This window comes from Antechinus flavipes, chromosome 4, assembly GCF_016432865.1.
Source record: "Antechinus flavipes isolate AdamAnt ecotype Samford, QLD, Australia chromosome 4, AdamAnt_v2, whole genome shotgun sequence".
NCBI classification, from domain to species: Eukaryota; Metazoa; Chordata; class Mammalia; order Dasyuromorphia; family Dasyuridae; genus Antechinus; species Antechinus flavipes.
Genome location: NC_067401.1, coordinates 54,719,702 through 54,742,365, shown reverse-complemented (window position 1 = coordinate 54,742,365; position 22,664 = coordinate 54,719,702). Strand labels below are relative to the sequence as shown.

General features: G+C 39.5%; 1 protein-coding gene across 5 annotated transcripts; it reads right to left on the bottom strand.

Moving 5' to 3' along the window:
• Positions 1 to 4,555: 4,555 nt before the first annotated feature.
• Positions 4,556 to 20,365, bottom strand: LOC127559372 (epidermal growth factor receptor kinase substrate 8-like protein 3). 5 transcript variants are annotated; one of them, XM_051993103.1, is made up of 10 exons: positions 20,249 to 20,363; positions 15,617 to 15,684; positions 10,871 to 10,993; positions 10,488 to 10,575; positions 10,167 to 10,231; positions 9,770 to 9,844; positions 8,810 to 8,961; positions 7,307 to 7,400; positions 7,112 to 7,184; positions 4,556 to 5,242 (listed from the first exon to the last, which is right to left on the bottom strand). In XM_051993103.1, the coding sequence occupies exons 2-9, from the start codon at positions 15,629 to 15,631 to the stop codon at positions 7,149 to 7,151; spliced, it is 648 nt and encodes a 215-aa protein (XP_051849063.1). In that variant the 5' UTR covers positions 15,632 to 15,684; positions 20,249 to 20,363; the 3' UTR covers positions 4,556 to 5,242; positions 7,112 to 7,148. The 5 variants fall into 5 exon arrangements, with proteins under 5 accessions (XP_051849063.1, XP_051849065.1, XP_051849064.1 ...); XM_051993105.1 differs by having other exon boundaries at positions 10,871 to 10,990; XM_051993104.1 differs by lacking the exon at positions 20,249 to 20,363 and adding an exon at positions 18,135 to 18,949.
• Between the last annotated feature and the right edge of the window lie 2,299 nt (positions 20,366 to 22,664).

The window sequence follows — 22,664 nt, the reverse complement described above, 5'->3', positions numbered from 1 at the left end:
CCGGTCCAGTGGGAGGTGGGCAGATCCAGTCTCCTCCCCTTCTCCATCCCCAGCCTCCCGCCCCAAGTTCCAGGCCAAGGTTGGAGTCCTGAGCTTGGGGGCAGGGCAGTATGCCGGCTACAAACTACCCAAATCCTGAAACCACCCAGTCCCTTCGGACACCCCGACTTTCTTAACACCTGGAACGTACGCCCTGGCGTTCCTCGGGGCAAATGTTTGTGTGTTGACAATGAGCCTCCGATCCTATCTCCTTAGGTGAAAAGGGCTCCCAGGGCAAAGTGTTCAATCCTAGAGTCCTGAGCTTGGGGAAAACGAGTGTGTCAGTCCACAAACATGTTAAATGCTGTCTCTGTGCCAGTGGGCACCGTGCCAAGAGCTGCGGATGCAAAAAAGGGGGGCTTCTGATGGAAGCCCCCTTCGGGGAGTTCACTTTCTAATGGAGGAGATCACATGTAAACAATTTTTAACATACCAGGGTGTATAGTGCAAAGGAGAGGCTATCTCAGAGAGAAGGCAGTAGCAACAGAAACCTCCTGCACGATGGGGTTTGACCTGAGTCTCGAAGGAGACAGGAGCCAAAGCTCCAGCGAATGAGCATGGCAAGAACCAGGGAACAGTAAGTGAAAAACTAAGAAAAGGGGAATTCCATTGTGGTGAGAGAACAGACAGAAGGCCAGACTCTAGATCATGGCGTTACAGGAGGATTTAAGGGGTAAAGTCTGGAAGGTGGAGAGGGGCCAGATTATGAGGGGTTTTGAAAACCAAAGGACTTTATATCTGATACTAGAAGTAACAGGAATCAGTGGAATTTGCCTAGCAGGGAGTAACATGATCAGAGCTCAATTTTGAAAGATCACTTTGGCAAATTGAGTGGAGGATGGGGAATGGAGAAGCAATGAAAATGACCACAAGGGGCAATAGCCTCCCTGTGCCAGATGGGGATCCAAACACCTGGTTGGAGGACTTTCTCAAATGCTTTTTGACAACCTAAAGACATCTCTATACAGGTGATAATAGTTGGCATTTATATAGATCTTTAATGTTTGCAAAGTACTTTATGGTTATTACCTCATTTGATACTCACAAAAACCCAGTGAGTTATCAAAACAATTATTATCCCCATTTTATAGAGAAGGATGAAAAAAATTAAGTAACTTGCCCAACTTGAGTTGACACTGGAAGTCAGGTCTCTCTGATTCTTATGTTTAGCATCTCATATGGACATTATGGGAACAACAATATCTTTGAGGTACAGAAGAAAGAAGAACAAAAGGGCAAGGACTTAGCATTGGGGAACACCAAAGTTTGGGGGCAAGTAGGGTAGAGGATAACCCAAATAATTCATGTAATGGAACACAGTAGAAGAATTTCAAGAAACTAGGATAGCAAATACATTAGATATCTTTATAGTAATTTTATCATAATTTCCAGAAGGTTTTAAGTTGACTAGACATTTAATAAACACCTACAAGGTAGCTTTGAATCATAGAACTATAGACCTACAGCTGGAAAGGACCTTAAAAGGCATCTAGTCCAATTCTTTTATTCTACAAATGAAGAAATACATGGCCCAGGGAGATTGTGATTCAGATAGAGGTGGGAATTGAGCCCAAGATTCTTTCCATTGTATCACACTCTTTCAGCTTTCATGTATAATGTTAGGTAGCATAATCCTCATTTTAAAGATGAGAAAAGTAAGACAGTATGGTTAAGTGATTTGTATAAAGTTATACAAAATTACATGATCAATAAGTGGTAGATTCAGGATTGGAAGTCAGGTCCCCTAAATATTTCAAAATTTCAAAATATTAAAAAAACTATCTTTGCATGTATTTGGAAAAACAAAAATCTATTAAAATGATATACACACATATATTTATCACTTCTTTCTCTGCAATAAGTAACTTCCTTTATAGATCCTTTCTAGCTAATTTGGGTATTTATAATAGTCAAAATTACTTATTTGCTCAAAGTTTATCTTAAAACAATATTGCTTTCTTGTTTCTGCTTATTTTTTTTCTCTCTTTTTTATGCTGAGGCAATTGGGATTAAGTGATTTGCCCAGAGTCACACAGCTAGGAAGTATTAAGTGTCTGAGGTCAAATTTGAACTCAGGTCCTCCTGACTTCATGGCGGGTGCGCTATCCACTGTGCCACCTAGCTGCCCCGTGTTTCTGCTTATTTTGTTCTTCATTATTTCATGCAATTCTATCCATACTTTTCTAAGATCATCAAATTCATCATTTTTTATAGCACAGTAGTCTTTTATCACAATCATATGCCACAAATTGTCCAGCTATTCCACAGTTGACAGGTATCTCTGCAACTTCTAATTCTTTGCCACCACAAAGAGAGCTGCTATAAATATTTTAGAACATATAGGTTCTTTACTTTTTCCCTAATTATCTTGGGAAATAGATCTCATGGTTGTATTGTTAGGTCAAAATACAGGCAGTTTAATACCTCTTTGGGCATAATTCCAGATTGCCCTCCAAGATGATTGGATCAGTTCACAGTTCTACCAACAGTGGAATTAGTGTCCTAGTTTTTCCATCCTAATCCTTTCAATATTTGTTGCTTTCCCCTTAGATAATTTTAACCAATATGATAGGTATAAAATGATATTTCAACATTGTTTTCATATGTATTTCTCTAATTAATAGTGATTTAGAGCATTTTTCATGTGACTATAAATTGTTTTGATGTCTTTATCTAAATAAATATATACATACACATACTACTTACACCCTGCCACCTCATCCCTCTCTCTCTGTGTATATATATATATATATATATATATACATATATATATATATATGTGTGTGTGTGTATATATATATATATGGTTATACATACATACATAATTATGCATAAAATATACATTATATATAATATGTAAATAATTATATAAAATTAATATGCATGTGTATATATATATGGTTTTCTTCATTTGATGCTTATAAGAATCCTGTGATTCTCCTTTTATATTATTAAACTCCTTTTATATATGAAGAAACTGAGTCTGAAGCTGACTACATAGTTAATCAAATCTCTGAAGTAGGATTTGAACTCGGGACTTTCTAATTCGATTCCGGCAGTTTATCTGACGTGCCCCTTAGTTGTTTCAGACTCAGAAAAAGAGGAATGAAAAGCCTCTGAGATTTGGGGACCAGGAGCAGGTGAATCTATCATTCAGAAAGGAAGACTTCAATTTTACTTAAAATTTACTTAATTTACTTAAAATAAAGAGGAGAGAATATGGGGGGAAAATATTGAGGACCTAAATGGGAAAGTGTCAGCTGCTCCTTTAAAACTTGCTCAAGCAGCTAGAACTTTGTATCATCATCTTCCTCCCCCATGTCTTATTCACATCCTTTTTATCTTCACAATTTGTAACCATTAGCCTGTTAGGGCTTTCCCTAGATTAAGAAAAGACAACATGTTTCTAGTTGTTGCTCCTTGTATTTCTGGGATTTGACATTATGTAAATTGTGATCTTCTGATTGTCTGGCCATGTTTTTGAAAAGCTGATCTTACTTAGATTCTTAGCTTTAATTATGTTACACCTCAAATTCTCCTACTTTCTCTAGGTTAGTTTCCACAGTGGGCTTTGGAAGGGCAGTGGGGTGCATGGGATTTGGAATCAGAGGGCTGCAATTGAATTCTGGATCTGTCATTCACTCATGTGACTATGGGCATGTTGCTTAATCTCTGTGTCTCCCCCCCCACCCCCCAAAAGAGGTGCTTAGGTTATGTGATTCCCTCCGACTTCTCTTCCAATTTTAAATCTATGATCTTGTTGGTTTCCTTTCTTTAAGGAAAAGAAAAAAAACTTTATCATGCATTCTATTTTTTACATCACAATCATTTTTTTGATATTCCCCATTTCTACTCTGTTGAGTTTTACCTTGTAACAAAGATCAGTTTATCAAAATAGTGACTGAAGCTGACCAAGTATCTAAAAGCAGTCTGTACCAAAAGGAAGGAGGTGTGACTGATTCATCTTTCGCCTGGGACCAAGGTTGTCAATTTCCTTTTAAAAAAACATCATCGCTGCTCTTTATTTTTCTATCATACTCATTTCTGGCTATAATCCTACTTTAATTTTTAGGGGGGAAGAAACAATCTACTTTCAAAAAAAGAATGAAAGTGGGGAAAGTCTATTTCAGATTTAATATTCTTGTCAGTTTCTCTGATTGGTCAGTGTTTTGTCCTGGAACTGGCACTAGATGGGTACTGAAGCTCCTTAATTTTAACTTTTCCCATTTACAAAGCAGAGAGTTGAATTACTTTATTCTAAAATCTCTCCTTGTACCATGGGACAAAGATCAAGGGTAGCTCTACAGGCTTCTTGGTATCATGTTCTTAATCTGGAGATATTTTAGAAGTCAAAATAATGACTATATGGGCTGCAAATTCTCAATTATGACCCACAACTCTTAGAGATAGACTATGAAGAGAATTCTCATACAAATCTTAATAGTATGATGCTATTAACCTGGCTTCTTTTCTTTGATGCCCTTGAGGCTGCCAAAAAGGAAAGAACCAGACCCAGTTGAGGTGATTAGGAATATCAGTTTATTGGGAGGAATGGGGAAAGGGGGAAAAGTAGGATAAATGTTCAGAATTTGGGGTTGGATACAAGTGAGAAGAAAAGATACATAAAATTGAGGGATGCCTCTGGGTCTTATTAAGAGTCAGAAATGAAAGCCATCACCTCTTGCCTCAACCAGAATGGTAAAGGCAGTCTATTTGAATTCATGTGACAATGAGTTGAAGGGGATGGGAAGGTATATCCTGGAAAAAAAAGAAGGGAGAGACAATCTAGCTCCATTTGGCCCTATAGATTAAACCAGAGACAAGAGGTCTGAGATGTAAAAAAGCAAATTTAAGCTGATGTTAGAAAAAGATTCCTCATAATCAAACTGGCTTAAAGCAGAATGAGCTTCATCAGTGGAATCCCCCTCAATGGAGGTCTTTAAGCCACTGGGTAGGGGACACTGTCACAGACATTCCTTTAAATATAGACTAGAGTACAAAGCTCCTGAGGTTCCTTTGGGAAATTCTAGAGATTTTGAAATCTTCTTGTCTTTTTTCTCTGGGACAAAGTGAAAAAACAGGGTGGGTCAACTCCAGAGGAGAAGAGTGGAAGAACAGAAGAGAAATTTCTAACTGTGAGAAATGGGAGTGGGAGAAAAGGGTTTTCCTCCAGTCTGTGCTCTTCTTAGTCCTTAGCAACTGTCTGGAAAGGAAAGGGAATATAAACAATGAGCCCTCATGGTGGTCTTCCTATGGATAGTTGCTTAGATATAGTTGTGTGTGTGTGTGTGTGTGTATTTATGTACTTAACATTATACAATTGTATACGGTGTTACTCTCAGAGCTTGCACCAACACTCCCCCCCTTTTCTTCTCCCCCCACCCCCAAAGATTCCCAGGGATTTATGGCTGGGCCCTGACACTCACAGCAGAACAATCCTACGCTGGGTTAGAGGGCCCATGTAATCACGCTTCTCTCCCTCCATGAACACTCTCATAGCAACAGACCTGGATCTATTCCCCCCAGAGCTGGCTCACTGCTTTCCTGAGCATCTCATCTTGCTGGGTTAGTGGGGATTGGGATGGGTTGAGAGCTTATATAAGGGTCTGGGTTAGCAAGGACCAAGATAAATGGCTGACTTCCAGTACCCTGCCTTGTGCCATTTTCAGCTCAGCACAAGTCTACTATGAAACTTATATAGGGCTCATTTTTGTGAGAATATCTAGAAGAGTCTGAGGCTGAAGGGTGAAGAAAGAATTCTTGGGTTTCCAGGAAGGGCCTCGGAAGTGGGTGAGAGATGGGGCTCCCTAGCCTGGGACAGCCTCCAAGGTCAGTGGAGGTAGAATAGGGCCTCAGAGATCTGATCTGTCTCTTCAGTTATCTCAGCACCTGGGAGATTTGTGGGGGGTGGCTTCTAAGTTGCGTTGCCTCGTGCTCCCTGAATATAATGATGGGGTTCAAGAAGAGGACAGGAAAAAGCTTAAAGGTTTGGGTCCTTGATGGGAAAACTGGAGTTATTGAGGATTTCCAAAGTCCTGCTTTAAATTTTAGAAACCTGTGTGACTGACCTACAGCTGGGAATTTGGCCTCTTCCCCCCTGTCTACAACTCAGAGGCCAGGCAGATGAGGCTATTTTCATTTGCTAGAATGCCCCTGGGGGCAAGGGACACTAGCTAAGGAAGGGTCAAGATGTATAGGGGCAGGGGACAGCTTGTTCTAGCTCTGAGAACATTGTCTGCTCGTTCCCCAGGAGGACAGCAGTTAGTGTCCTTGAAGCATAGTGATGCTCCATTCAAGGAAGGAGAGACGCAGGAAAGGAGGGACAAGGTGAGAGAGAAAGAAAGTAAGAAAGAAAGATAGGTGGGGGAAGGGGAGAGAGAGGAAGGGAATGGGATGGAAAAGGAGAGACAGAGACACAGAGACTCAGAGAGAGACAGAGACAGAGAAAGAGACTCAGAGAGAGACTCAGAGAGAGACACACATAAAGATACACAGAGAGACTGAGACAGACAGACAGAGAGACACACAAAGACACAGACAGAGACATATGGAAAGCGAACAACCGTAGGATTCTAGAGTCTAGCTAGAAAGCACCTAAGTGTTCATTTGAGTCCAACACGATCATTTTACAGATGAAGAAATCTGATGTTATATTCCTGATTCCAGGAAGTGGAATAATTAGAATTTGAATGCAGATTATCTGATTCTAAAACTAATGCTTTGCTCCACAGTGTTTTAGGGATTAGGGCTCTAAGTGTCTAGCCCACTACCATTTTCCCCAGGCCAGTGAAAGACTTTTCCCCACTGTCTCGGATCCTTGAGCAGATTGGTTCCTAGAGGGAGGTAGAGTTGTGGACCTGTATGTAATAAATGTGAGTGAAATCCGGGGAGCAGCCCTGGGTTTTTAGGAGCTGGCCCTGGGCCATTCAAAGCCCAGACCAACTCCTAAAGAGCTTCTACAGCTGTCTCTATCCTGCTTCCCTGGCATTCTGCATTTTCTCTCTCCATCTATAAACAGACAGACCCAGATTCATACACATATAGACATACAAACACACAAGTTAATATATACCTGCAGGAGGGTTTTACCCAGGGAAGTAGGAATCTGGTCAAAACTTCGAAGCCCCGGGAGTCTGGGTGGAGGCCTTGGATAAAAGGGATTTGATGTAAGGTACAGTGCTTGTGCTCCCATTTCTTTCTCCAGATATGAGGGGCTTCCTCCCTGCTCCACCCCTTCACCCCCCTGCAATGCTGAACTCTAGCTTACCTTGACTGGCTCAATTTCAGGGAGCTTCCAACCATCATAAAAGGTGGGTATGTAGGCTGGGGGTGGGGGTCTGAATGCACTTGGCCAAGAGTTTCTACAGAAAGAGGCTGATCTTAGTATTCACCCTACCAACTGGTCTCACACTAGAGGGTCCTTGGAAGATGTCAATTACCTATTTAATGCACCCAGAACCCCCCTCCCAGAACAGAGAAATGCATTAAAAATTCATAACAAAGCACAAAGGGAGAATCAACAACTAGGGAGAGAAGGTGGGGTACAGTGGAAAGAGTTCTGGATTTGGAGTGGATCCAAGTCCCATCCCTTGTTTGTATTTACTGCCCGTGTGAGCATGGGCTGAAAAATCACTACATGTTGGTTTCCTCTGCTATAAAATGAGGGACTGAGTGTGGATTGAGAGTTCTCTACTTTTTTGTGTGTACTGGTCTCTGTGGGCAGTCTGATGAAACCTATGGGTCCCTTCTCAGAAGAATGCTTTTAAATGAACACAATGAAATACATAGGAAAATGAAGAAAACCAATGATATTGAAAAATTATCAAATTATGAAAAAAAGAACTCAACTCAAATTCACAGACTACAGACTTAAGAATCCTTGGATCATCTACAAGGCTCTTTCTAACCCCCAATTTATGATTTCATATAAACAGATTTGTTCATTTCTGAGACAATATTTGCCTGTGATCTATTCTTTTTTTCCCCCTCTTTTATTTCTTTTTATTTTTGGAGGCAATCGGGATTAAATGACTTGCTCAGGGTCACATAGCTAGTTAAGTGTCTGAGGTTATATTTGAATTCAGGTATTCCTGACTCCAGGGCTGGTACTTTATCCAAACTGTGCATTTTTAAATGCCCTCATTACTGTGTCCAATTATGTACTTTTCCATAGTTTCAGCAAGAGAAAGATGGCAACATTTTTGTCCTTGTTTCTGAAATAAGATACTGTGAACATGGATAGCTCTACATGCCTCCTCCACATATTTACCAGAAAGAGAAGTGGCAAAAATTATCCTAAGTCTTTCTCATTTTGTATCTAATTCTTTGGGAACAAATTGGATACATTTCTGCCCCTGGAGGGAGGTGGTGGTGAGGGAAGGTGGTACTAGATAATGTCTAGGATCTTTTTCAGCTCTGAGATTCTATGATTCTAGCAAAATAAGATTTAGGGTTAGGGTTCTCCTTCCTTCATTTCTGAGTTTACATTTCTCACCTCTGAACCTTCATATTCAACCCAGCTTTCTGTGTTTACCTTAAAGTTCCCCAGGGAAGGAATTTGAAAGTAATAATGAGGTGTATTATGGGAGACTGGCTGCCATTAATTAGGAGCATAATTTCATTTCTATGGACCTCTGTTTCTTAATCTGAAAAATAGGCTTGGGGGTAAGGGTTTGGAAAGGAGGTGGCCTGAATTATACCTAAATTTCCATTCAGATTGAAAATTCTACAGTGTTGTGCTCAGAATGGAATCACTGGGCCCAGGTCTCACCGTGATTCAGTCCAAGCATTTCCAAGTTCTCTCCAGTACATAATCTGGTTTGATTTCAGGTTCATTTTCAGCAAATTTATGGCATTGTCTGTCAGCAAGGGAGAGTTTATCTGTTTTGGCAGGGTTATGGAGTCAGGGCAATAATAAATGACCTAGGAGATGGTAGAAAGTATGGAAGAAAGCGTTAGAAATACTACTTCCCCAACCTAAATTAGATTTCTTTAAGCTTATCTCTGTTTTAAGGCCTATGTTTGCTTACAAGAAGGATGATAGCATCCTCTTGAGTCAAAAAGACACAAAAGTAGTGTGGGGCCTGAGTCTGTTTCCTCCCCTGTAAGATGGCAGGGTCACTCTCTCCATAGCTACTTACAAGGGTTGGTCTGTAAGGCACTATATAAATGCAAGATACTCATGTGTAAGTATGTTCAGAGATTCCTGCTCCCCTTCTTCTACCAGCCTGTGACTACTTTCTTCCCAAGTCTGCCCATGAAGACGATTTACCTTACCATATTTCTCTCTCATCTCCAGGGGTTCTTGGTATCAAAGACAATGGCTCTCTCTAGCTCTGGGGATTATAGTTTTTCCAAACCAAGAACTGGTGTGAAAAAGGATACTCTCTTTGCAAAGATTTTTTAGAATGATTTCTTTTCTCAAAATCATCATTGCCCTGAAAATATGAAGATGTTCAGGCAAGAAGAAGGAAAGGGTATGGGAGATGGACACCAACTCTGCCCTTGACCTCCACCCTCTATTCTTGACTTCCATCTTCTGCCCTTGACCTCCATCCTCTACCCTTGACCTCCATCCTCTGCCCTTGACTTTCATCCTCTGCCCTGGCTCATCATTTTTGCTTTACTTTGTTCAAATTAGCCTTCTGTCCAGTTCTTCTGGATTTCAGTTCTTTCCTCCTGGCCCCTTCTTCTATCATATTCACTGACCACCTCTGACATTCATACTCACATATTCCAGAGACTGGAAGAAGCTGCAGACTAATTCTCGAACAATGGACTCTTCCAGGAAGTGGCTTGTCTTCCCCTGGGGACACAAAAAGGTAACCCCCCCCTCCTACAGCCAAATACTCCAGAGAGGGAATGGAGGTGCTTGGACACTGTTCTCTATTTGTGAATGGCCAAGTCACTGGAAACCCAGGCAATAGAGGGGGCAACATAGGGGTACTGTGATGGATTTTGGAGTGAAGAGGGCTAAAAGGTAGAAGCTGATTTTGGAAAGAAGCTATGGAGAAGAATTAGGGTTCATAATGGGGGTGGGTGAAGGATGAAGTGGAAATGGATTTGGAAGGGAAGAAATCAGAGAAAGTGATTGGCTCCAGGACTCTTCCCACCAAGGATTGACCTACCAAGAGATTGAAGGCATATTTGATCTTCTGGAAGTAGTCTATATACTGGGAGAGCGGGAGATGTACTGTGAGGGGGGAGGTGGAAAGGGATAGTTCACATAGAATAGTTCCCAGGTTACCCTTTCTCTCATTTCCCAGTGTACATTTCTTCACCTCTAAACCCTCATATTCCCTCCACCTTTCTGTGTCTACCTTGAAGGCTTATTGTGAGAAGTAAATAAAATCATGCATGCAAGGAGCTTCTATACCTTAAAGCGTTTTTTTAAATTTCCAGTGATAATTACCATTTCTAAGTGCCCCCCCCACAACTTCAATTCTCACCCTGTGACTTTTCTCCTCCATTCATGACTTTTTCCATCACGTTTTTCACAAATATAATGATATCATTCTTGACATGAATCAGGATCTCCTATATCCAGGAAGGAGCCCTTGACTTAGAGCAGATAGTTAGTCCCAGCCCTGTACTCTGTTTCTAGGATTTTTCCAGTCTTGGAAATCTCCACTTTGGTTCTCCAACCAGCCCTGGCTCAACCTGAGACCAATAAATGCCTTTCTATTCCTTCGCATCCTCAAACCTTGTTGCATTCCCAGGAAAGGAGAAAAAGGTCCCAGGTAAGCTAGAGTCCTTTCTTTGTTATTGTACCTTATCCCACCCTTTCTAGCCAGTTTGCCCCACTTTTGAGCCTCTTCTTTTGGGTAGTTACCATCTCTCTAGATGGGTACTGGTTGTCTCTCTGGCACGGGATCTGTGATTTACGATACATGTTCAAGTAGAAACTATCCTCTGTTGTCCGACTGCTGGCAGGGTTCTGGCTCCAAAAAGTCTGCTGAAACACAGGAAATTTTAAACCTTATATCCTCTTGTTCCTTTATCCTCTTCTGTAGATTCTGTTCATGGGGAAAGGGTGGGAAGAAGATGCAGATGAAATTAATGAGCTACAAATGGGGATCTTTTCACTTAATTCTGCTCACATACAGGCTGGAAAGATCTCTATCCTATTATCCCTGCCTCTTCCTCCCAAAATCCTGGCCCTAGAATAGCAGGATGGAGGCCAGTTGGAAATAAGGAAGGAAACAAGTGTTTATTAAGCACCTACTGAGTGTCCCATGTTGTGCTGTGTTTTTTTTTTTTTAAATTATCCTATTTAATCCCCACAATCATGCCGAGAAATTATTATCCTATTTTTATTATTACTATTATTATCCTAATTTTACAATTGAGCAAACTGAGGCAAGCAGAGACAAAAGAACTTGTCCAGGGTCACAGTGTCTGAGGAAGAATTTGAACTGTGAAGACTTACTCATGTATAGTTTTCTCTTGTTATTTAACATTTCATTTGAATGATCTGAGCTGAGCCTAGCTTAAATCATTTGCCCAAGGTCACATGATTTGTTAAGTGAGTGAGCTGGGCATCTAGCCCAGGTGCAATCTCCTTTGTACCGAACTTCAGAATTAGGGGACTGTGTTAGAGACAGGGTAGAAAGAAGAATTTATGAAACAGAGAAGAGAAAAGAACTGTTACTAGTTGTTGGGGAAACTAAGATACTCCTCTGTGAAATGTTCATTAATAATAGAGACTTATTTCTAGTCCAAAATGCATTTGAGAAATCAAGACCACCTCATTCAAATATTTCTTTTGATTGCATTAAATGGCCTCTTAGATCTTTTCCAATCCTAGGACTCCCACCCCAATGCTTTCATTTTCTTCCTTCCATTCTGAACATGAATCTCTCCCTGTTGAAACCTGACATCCATTGTCCACCTATCTCAACCCACCTCTATTTTCTCATGATACCCTTTTTTGCATTGAGCTCTATCAAATCCCCTCCCCTCTCTGCCTTTCTTCCGCATATCTCAAAATTATAGCCCTTTTCTTCCCTCTATTTCCTGTTTCTAAATAAAAATCAGATTCTCCAGGATTCCCAATACCAGCTCCCCTGTTCTTTCCCTATCCAAAACTCCCTTAAAGGTTTGATTTTCACCCATTTCCCCACAATCCAAGATTGCCACCCAGCTCATTCTGTGACTTCTGACCCACTTTGACTCTGATTTCATCACTCAGATGAGGAAACTGTTCTCTCAAAAAGCACCAACAGATTCCATGCCAAATCCAAGTCTTTTCTCAGTTTTGGTTCTTTTTGATCTTTCTTGAACATGTCCAGTGCAATCCAGCAAGTATTTATTAAGCTCCTACTATTGCAAGGCACTATGCTATGCCCTGGGGGCCTGAGGGCAAAAGGAAAACAAAAAGTCTGGCTTTCAGCAGTTTGCATTAGATATGTAATTTGACAGTATTCTTCATTTGTTCTGAAATTTTACTTTTCCCGCTTCCCTTTGATTTCACTAATTATCTCCTTTCCATCCTCCTTGTTGACCTCTCTTTTCCTTCTTCAATTATCTGTTTGGGAATGTCTCAAGTTTCTGTCCCTAGTCACAGGCACAGGCTGAGATGCTTTCTATGTTCTTTTTGGGTGTACCCATTCCCCAAACTGCAACTCTCAGCTTTATGATGATGACTTGCAAAAACTGCATCTTCATCTTTGACCTCTCAACTACATTTTGAGCTAGGAAAAGCAATTTTGGTTTAAAAGCCCTGAATTTTTTTCAATATTTTTCCAACCACATGTAAATTTTTTTAACATTTGTTTTTTTTAAAAATTTGAGTTCCAAATTCTCTCTGTTCCTCTCAACCCAGCCGTTAAGAATGCAAGCAATTTTATATAGGCTATACATGTGCAGTCATTTGAAATATATTTCCATGTTAATCAAAGCTGTGAAAGAAAACATAGATAAAAAAAAAACTCCTCCAAAACCCAACAACAAAACCAAAAAACAAACTGAAAAAGCAAAAAACAAAACAAAACAAACAAAAAACTCACAAAGGTTTATGCATTCAAATTCCATCAGTTCTTTTTTTTTAAGTAGATAGCAGTTTTCATCATATATCCTTTGGAATTATCTTAGATACTGCATTCTAAGAATATTTAAGTCATTCACAGTTGATCATTGTACAATATTGCTTTTAGTTTGTACAATATTCTCCTGTTCTGTTCACTTCACTTTGCCTCAGTTCATGTAAATCTTCCTAGGGTTTTCTGAAACCATCTTGGTCATCATTACTTATAGCACAATAGTATTCCATCACAATCTTATACCACAACTTGTTTAGCCATTCCCCAATTGAAGGTTAGGCTCCCAATTTCCAATTCTTTGTCACCATAAAAAAAGCTCATGCTCCCATTTTTAAAAATTTCTTTGGATACAAATTTAATAGTATTATTGCTGGGTTAAAGAGTTAAAACTCTTTGGACATAACTTCCAGATTGCTTTCCAGAATGGTTGGATTAATTTGCAATTTCACCAACAATATCCTAGTGTCTCAGTTTTCCCCACCTCTCCTCTAACATTTATTGTTTTCTTTTTCAGTCATATTAGCCACTTGGATAGGAATAAGGTGGTATTTTAGAAGTGTTTTAATTTTCATTAATATGATTAGTAGTGGGGGCAGCTAGGTAGTACAGTGGATAGAGCACCAGCCCTGAAGTCAGGAGGACCTGAGTTCAAATCTGGCTTCAGACACTTAATACTCCTTAGCTATGTGACCTTGGGCAAGTCACTTAACCCCAATTGCCTCAGCAAAAATAAATAAATAAATATGATTAATAATGATTTAGAACATTGTCCATATGACTAGAGAGAGCTTTGATTTCTTCCTCTGAAAACAGCTTATTCATATTCTTTGACCATTTATCAATTGTGCAATGACTTGTATTTTTATAAATTTAACTCAGTTCTCTGTATATTTGAGAAATGAGAAAAGGCCTGAATTCTTGTTCCAACTCTGCTATTAACTAGTTGTATGACCTTGTACACAGATCAAAGGGCATATAACTAAGTCCTTGGGCCCTTGATTTCCTTATCTACCACATATTAGATAATCTCTTATATCTCTTTGGATTCTTAAGATTTTTAATTCTATCATTCTACTGGATATTTAAACTATAATCAAAATATTTATCTCTAACTGACTTTCCAAAGAAGTCTGTTTTTATTATTATGACTGCCACTCTCATAGTTTTTCAGGCTAGAAACTCTGCCACCATTTTGACACCTCTCTTTCTTTCATCCTCTATATACCATCTGTGATCAAATCTTATCATTTTTTCTGGATTTGCCTCATTGATTCCCTCATTTCCCACTTCCATTGCCATCATCCTAGTGCACACATACTCTCAGCTTCTTAATTGGTCCTAATTTTGTCTTCATTTTATCTTAAATACTTGCTTCAAATTAATCTTCATAAACTTGTCATGATGTCGCTAACCAATTTAGAAGCCTTGAATGTATTCATTGTTTCGTCTTTTGTAAAATTCCAGTTCCTTTGCCTACATATTCTAGAGTACTCTCCCCACTCCAATATTCAATCTTATTTTTCACTGTTTAGGGAAGAGAAGAGAATATCATCAATTATCTTTTACTATAATTTTTTATAAATATTATCTCATTTGAGATTCACAACAACTCTGGGATATAGGTGCAGTTGTTATCACCATTTTACAGTTGAGAAAACTGAACCAGACATAGGCTAAGTGACTTGCCCAGACTCAAACAACTAATAAGTGTCTGAAGCTGGATTTAAACACAGATTTTCCTGACTCTAGACTCAGAATCTTATCTGGGCCATCCCCATCCCTACATGTTTACCTACATGCAGGAAAGTCACCTACCTGTGTCTTAAACCTCAGTTTTCTTTCCTACCCTTCTATCTTTGTTCATTCTGTTCTTTCTCCTCCCCCCTCCCCCCAAGTCAAGGGGCAAAGTTAATTTTAATTATAATGCCAATTGAAGTGGGCTAAGTTCCAAAAGAATTTAGCAAAGAACCAGGAACAAGAAGATAAATTTATAGGAAAAAGACAGAAAGAGCAGATGCTTCATGTCAGTGATATGAGAATTTTATTGCTTAGAGGTACAATTGAGGAATGATTTTAGAGGTGAAGTTGGGGAATATTGAATTCGATGATAGAGATTACTCTTTCTCTTTTGCACTGACCTAAAGCCTATCCGTTTTGTTAATGCAGTCCAAATTTTTCTCCTCCTTATTACTACTCTAGCTCCTATTGATCTTTCTGTCTTTGTTTATGTCTGCCTGCCTGCTTGTCTGTCTGTTTGTCTCTCCTACTGTATTTCCCCTCAACTTTTTACCTTTTAATTGCTCTTGGATCATTTCTAATCTGTCAATGTGGTTTCCCAAATGGATTATAAACTTCTTAAAAGTAGGGACTTCTCTAGGATTTCTGCTCCAGGGTTGTATTCTGTTATAAAGTGAATACTTGTTTATTAATTTGAATTGAGAGCCTGGCTGGAAATATTGTATATTAGTAGTAGATATGTTCAGGTTGGAAGAGATAACCTTTGTGGTCTTGATTCAGTGATCTGGGGGAATAATTACCTTCTCATTACTCATTTTGTCTTCTTTGCTGTTATTCAGTGATATGTTAGGATTACCGCACCTGGTACCTAAAATGAACACAAAGGGAGACATCATCAGAAAATGGTAGAGCTGGGGACTGGGAAGCGGCCAGAGTATGGGGAGAAGAAGATGGAGGAACAGGCTGGTGCTGGCTGAAGGCAGAGGATACCTAGTAAAGAGAGGACTGTAAGGGAAAACAGAAAAGATGGCTAGGAAGGAGAAAGGGGGCAGGAGAAAGGGAGTTGGAAGCCAATCTGGAGACTCTTAGAATTTATTCATATATGTAATCATTATTCCTCTCCTGTGTTGATTGTGGCAACCTGAAAGGAAAAGTCACATATCAGTCTTTCTGTTCAGCTGCTGGGAACCCTAAGCCTCCTGTGCTCTATCAACCCCCTGTCCCTTACCCCATGAGTACCTTTCCACAGAACCCCTCATCTGTCTTTTCATGGGACAGAGAGCAGAAAGTGAGGAGCCAAAGCCTAGCCTAAAAGGTAAAGGTGAAGGTTAGGGGCTAGGAGATCGAGACTGGTAGGGCAAACAGATTAGGAAATAGAACTCTTAGCATTTTGTTTTCAAAATTCATTAAAAAAATCTCCCTCTCTCTTTGGTGAGTCCATTTGGGACAGCAATCAGGGAGCTAGGAAGGATATGCTAAAGATCCAAACCCTAATGTAGTGTGTTGCTGACACTGTTTAACAACAGTTTAAACAAATATATACACAAACACAATGCACATATACATATATATACACACATGTACATATACATACACATATGTATATGCATATTATGCATATATACACAGATACTTCAACACACTTTAAAAATTTAATCTGGATTAATCTTTTCTCCTAAATCTAGACAATTAGCAAAGCAGTAAATCAAACTCTGATTTGCAGCATTTGCTCATTACTGAATTGGCAAATGCTCACACTAAAATTTTGACAATAGATTCCTCTGAGCTGGATCAAGGGAGCTATAGCACACGTCTGCCTAAATCCAGATTTACATCTAAGAATCCATGACTAATGAACTGATTATGACCAAGGAGCTCATGAAATTCAGAAGTGATGGGGAAGAGACAGCAGACCTTGGGGCTAAGGCATTGAACTTTCTTTTAAGCTGCTATTTTTTAATCTGGACAATGAAGATTTGATGCTGGACTTCTTGGAGGTTAAGAAACTACTGGGATAAGAGTGAGTGTGTGTGTGAGTGTGAGTATAGATGTGTGTATGTACATGTGTGGTCTCATTATGGCAGAGAGGTGGCCCTGCATTCTCAAAGGACTTGCAAACACAGCTAAAGATCTATTGGGTCCTATCAAGATGGAAAGAGTTGGTATATGGATAGGTCCCATGATGGACCCAATATCTAACATCCAAGACTCAGTTTACCTAAGTTTAGACAGGCTCAACATCAGGTCAGCCAAAGGGGGATGATTTCTTTGGCCCCAATGATTGTCGGAGACAATCTACAAAGTCATAGGGAAGTTCCAGTCTAGGTTGGTTGAGGAACCACATCACAAAGATTCTAGATAAATCCTAGTTAGATCACTGACAAATCCAGAATTGTCAAGAGATAGAGTAAGGAGAAACAAGGAGAGAAAGTCTTTGGATTTAATTTCCCATGGTTTTTTGGGCACAGAGACTTTGTTTGTTGAAAGAAATACCCCAGACCCCATGTCTCAGCAGCTTTGTGCACCTGAGCACAGAGAGGTTCATACTGAAGTTAGGACTCTGAAGTGTAAAGAAGTCAGATGCCCTGGGTTCAAAGCCCATCTCGGATACTCAATTAGTTGGGCAAATTCCTGAGATCAGTTTCGTGATCTATAAAATGAAGGAGTTGAATTCAATGTCCTATGAGGTCCCTTTCTTCTCCAGATCTATTATATAATGACTTGTATTGATGAGAACTTTTCTGAAAAGTGGGAGATTTAATAAAGAAATGTGCACAGGGGTAGAAACAGGGTGAACAGAGACTGAGGAACAAGTAGGTTCTGTAGTCAGACTGAGGAAGAATAGTGGCTATGTGAGAGATTGTCATAATGAACTTGAACCTAGGAGTTCTGGAAAAATTCCAACAATCCTTAAGTTATCAGAGGTTTTAGCAGCTTTTTGGATACTGGGATGGCAGGGGAGAGAGAGAGAGAGAGAGAGAGAGAGAGAGAGAGAGAGAGGGAGACAGAGACCGAGAGAGACAGACAGACAGAGACAGAGACAGAGACAGAGAGACAGAGACAGAGACAGAGAGACAGAGACAGAGAGAGACAGAGATAGAGGGAGAAGAAGAGGGAGAAGAAGAGGAAGAAGGAAAGAGAGAGAGAGAGAGAGAGAGAGAGAGAGAAGGAGAGGGATAGGGAGAGGGAGAGGGAGAGAGAAGTTATCAATAATGATCCTAAGATCCTGTGAACAGATGAACAAATAGAAAACTTTCATAATCTGTTGTCTTCTGAGCTCATATTGGTCTGAAGAGCCCGTAGTTGGATGTGCTGTACCTTGACTCCAAAATGGTGATGTGATTTTGATCCTCTTAAAGAATAAAAGACAACAATCAACTTGTAATTTTGGGAAATGATGGCTTCATGGAGGTGACAAAGAACTGTGGAAGAAGGGAAATGGAGAAAGAAAATCATAATTCCTCTCTTCCTTTGCTTCAGTCCCACTTTTACTCTTCTTCCTCTTTTTTCTGCCTCTTTCCCTTTCCTTTCCCCATACTCTCCCATCATTTTCTTCCTTTTCTTTTCCTTCCCCCTCTCTTTCTTTCTTTCTTTTTTATTCTTCTCTCTTCTTCACCCTCTATTTTTCTTTTAATCTCTCTATCACAGAATTCCTCAGTCTCTGTTCACCCTGTTTCTACCCCTGTGCACATTTCTTTATTAAATCTCCCACTTTTCAGAAAAGTTCTCATCAATACAAGTCATTATATAATAGATCTGGAGAAGAAAGGGACCTCATAGGACATTGAATTCAACTCCTTCATTTTATAGATCACGAAACTGATCTCAGGAATTTGCCCAACTAATTGAGTATCTGAGATGGGCTTTGAACCCAGGGCATCTAAAGAAGCAGTCTTCCAATCAAAATCCTTACCCACTCAAGTTATCCAGTCCTGACAAGCTGAGACCCTTGTTTAGGCTCTTATTTAGAAAAAAAAGTCTGAGGGACTTTGAACCAGTCCTTGCCAGCTCTTGTCAATCTGAACCCAGATGTGCCATCCCAAAGCCTAGCAGATTAGAAATGTCCCCCTTTGGGAATGTGGGAAAACTGGGATACTAATGCTTTGTTGGAGGAGTTGTGAAATGATACAACCATTTTGGAGAGCAATTTGGAACTATGTCCAAAAGGCTATTAAATTGCATACCCTTTGACCCTGTAGTGCTATAACTGGGTCTGTATACCAAGGAAATCATAAAGAAGAGGAAAAGACCCACATGTGCAAAAAAAAAATGTTTGTAGCAGCTCTTTTTATGGTAGCAAAGAATTGGAAAATGAATAGATGCCCATCAATTGGAGAATGGGTGAAGGAGTTGTGGTACATGAATGTAATGGAATATTATTGTTCTATAAAAATGATGAACAAGCTGATTTTTGAAAGGTCTGGAAAGATTAACATAAACTGGTTAATGCTGAGTGAAATGAACAGAACCAAGAATACATTATACACAATAGCAAGAATATGAGATGATCAGCTATGAAAGACTTGATTCTTTTTAGTGGTTCAGTGATCCAAAGCAATCCCAATAGACTTTGGACAGAAAATATCATCTGCGTCCAGAAAAAGAACTAAGGATATTGAATAAAAATCAATACTATGTTTACTTCTTTTTTCTGTTTTTTTAATCTCACCCATGTTTTTCCTTTTTGCTCTGATTTTTCTCTCCCAACATGATTCATAAATCAATATGTATTAAAAACAAATAAATTTACTAGAAAAAAAAAAGTAAAACAACGTTCTCCATTGGAGCAGCTAGATAGCACTGGCCCTGAAGTAAGGAGGACCTGAGTTCAAATTCAGCCTCAGATACTTAATACTAACTGGGTGACCCTGGGCAAGACACTTAACCCCAAATGCCTTAAAAAAAAAGAAAAGAAAAAAAATAAGCAGCAATATTTCTCATAGTTAAAAGGATGATGTCTACTATGAGGCCAGTTCAAATTTATCTTAGAATTAAGTTTCCCCTAGTGGGGCTGTGTCTGTCAGCTGAAGGTCAGGGATCTCTGGTACATAGTGCCAAATCTTTTGTTATTTTGGAGTGTAATTTGATTGAAGACATATTGAGCTTCCCCTTCCCTCCCTTCCTAATAGAAGTGCAAACCCAGAAACTCTATCTTGGTCCTTGGGACAAGGAATAGTTCAAATCTGGTCCAGACTTGATGAATGTGATCCATGAGAGTACAACCTGGTGGGGGAACTCTCCCTCCTATCTAGAACCAAATTACCGGGAATCACTCAAAAGGGCAGGCCCTGAAACCAGAGAATTGGATGCTGATGGCCTTAGTCAGCATGTCTGGCTCTAAGATCAAATTCTTTCTCTTCTTCTAATATCCAGGTATTCCTCTGTACTCCTTCCCTAGACCCTTCCCAACCTGGACCCCCAGCAGCTGTTACCTGGATTCTAGTTTCTTGGGAGGCTCCCGGTCTCTGTAGCTCAGGCAGACTTGATGAGCTAGCTGTGTTGACCAACTGGAGGCTTAGATGGCAGTGACAGAGATCAGGACTTCAGGGACCAGATGCAAATGAGACCACTCCTTGCGGTCTTTGGACTCTCTTGCAATGGAGAGTACCTGAAGACTGGCTCTCTCACTTCCTCTTAGGCTCTTTCCCCTTTTTCCTTCTGGCAGGGAAGGGAGGACAGTGTGGATCACCTGTCCCCTTCTCTGCACCTTCCCTCCACCTCTCTGTGGTCTCAGAACACTGTCCCCTGGAGCTGAGGGTTCCATCTCTGGAGGATGGGTCCCCATTCTCTGGAAGAACTGGGAGGCCTGAGATCTGGGTGCTGCAGGGTTGTTCCCAGTCAGAGAGAAAAGCCAAGCATATGTAGCTAGGTACATAGGCAATAAGGTGGTAATTAGATGACAAGACTTGTCTCAGAGTCAGGAGACTTTGGTCAGGTCCAGCTTCCGGCACTCACTGACTGTGTGATCCTGAGCAAATCACTTAATTTGTCTTTATGGATTTTACAACATAATAAGGGAACATAGCATGAAAAAGGCAACAGAAGGGGTTGGGGAAAGAAGGGAGAGAATGATGCAGACATCCAAGGAGGGAAGTCAGGTGAGGAGTGAAGAGATGGCACCCTCCTCATGGAGGTTTGGGGAGCAGCTCTTTGTTCTTCCCTTCAATCAGAGAGGTCCCAGGGGCTGAGGGTATCGATGAGATGTGATATTGCAGGAATCATGCCTCCTGCTAGAGGCAACAGAGAAATAAAAATAAATAGGTCCTCCTTTCAAACAGTTTCCCTTCTACTGCGATCTGATAAGTTGTGTAAGATTAGGTTTTGGATATTTTACAAATAGATATAAAAGCATGAGATAACACTTTGATAAAATACCTCCTGGTTAAGATTCCCATGTGAACCTATGAGTTTCTCTTCACCAAATATGGGCACCATCCAGCTCCTGCAGTTCTAGCCTTAATCTTCTCTCTGTGTCTATCCCATTCATACCTTAAGGGAGATGTCCTAATCCCTGGTTGAAACTTGGTCACTGTGAAGCAGAGATGGAAACGGTGTCTTTCTTTCTTTGTCATTTCTTTTTTTAGAAAAAATCTTAAACTTACATGAACTGATGTTAAGTGAAGTGAATAGAACCAAGAGAAGAAAGGTATACAGCAACAAGAAGATTATGGGATGATCAACTTTGGTGGACATGGCTCTTTTCAACAATGAGGTGATTCAGGGCAATTCCAATAGATTTGTGATGGAGAGAATTATTAGACTGTATAGTCAATATTCTATACCCACAATCCTTCACTTCTTCCAAAAAAAGGAGGAAGGTAATTTTGTTTAACTCTTCTCTGGAATCCAGTTTGGTTATTATTACATGGTATCCAGTTTTGTTTTATACTCCTTCCATTTACATTGTTACTATAGTCATTGCGTTTATCATTTTTCTGGTTCTTTTTATTTATTTATTTATTTATATAATATTTATGGTGCAATTGTATTTATCAAGTTCAGATACTGCAACTGGTTCCCCAACAGATAGTTATCTCCTTTATTTCTAGTTTCTTTTTTTTTATATACCAAATAGTGCTGCTATGAATATTTTGATAAATATGGAACTTTTTTTTTTCTGTGTTTGACTTTCTTAGGTGAAATATCCAGCAGTGAGCTCTCTGGATCAATAGTTATAAATCCTTATAGTCACTTTTTAAAAATACAGTTTTGTTTATTTATTCATCTACTTATTTATCAGGGTAATAACTTGACCAGGGTCATCACATAAATTGTAAGTATCTAAGATCAGATTTTAACTTAAGAAGATGAGTTTTCTGATTTGTAGACCTGGTGTTTTATCCACTGTCACCTAGCTACCAGGTTCTTCAACTGTGGTTTGAGAGCCCATATGGAGTCTTGTAACTTAATGTAGGAGTTGCAAAATCATGATATACATGATTTATTATTAGTAAATATTTGATTTGTAAACTTATTTTTATATATTTACATGCCTGGTTCATATAAAAATATCTCTGGTGAAAAAGGATTGTGAATGAAAAAAGTTTAAGAAATCTTGCCTAATGAATACCAAAAGAGATTTTTTTTTAAAAGAAAATGACCTATATTACAAAAAATATTCATAGCAGCTCTCTTCTCAGTACAAAAATTGAAATTGAAGGATGCCCATTAATTGGGGAAATGTTCAATAAACTGTAATATGTGTTTGTGATGGAATATTATTATTCTATAAGAAATGATGGCCTGGATGCTCTCAGAAAAAACAACCTGGAAAGTCCTCTATGAGCTCAAACAAAATGAAATTTACTGTATATACAAAGTAATAGCAATGTTTTGGGATGACCAGCT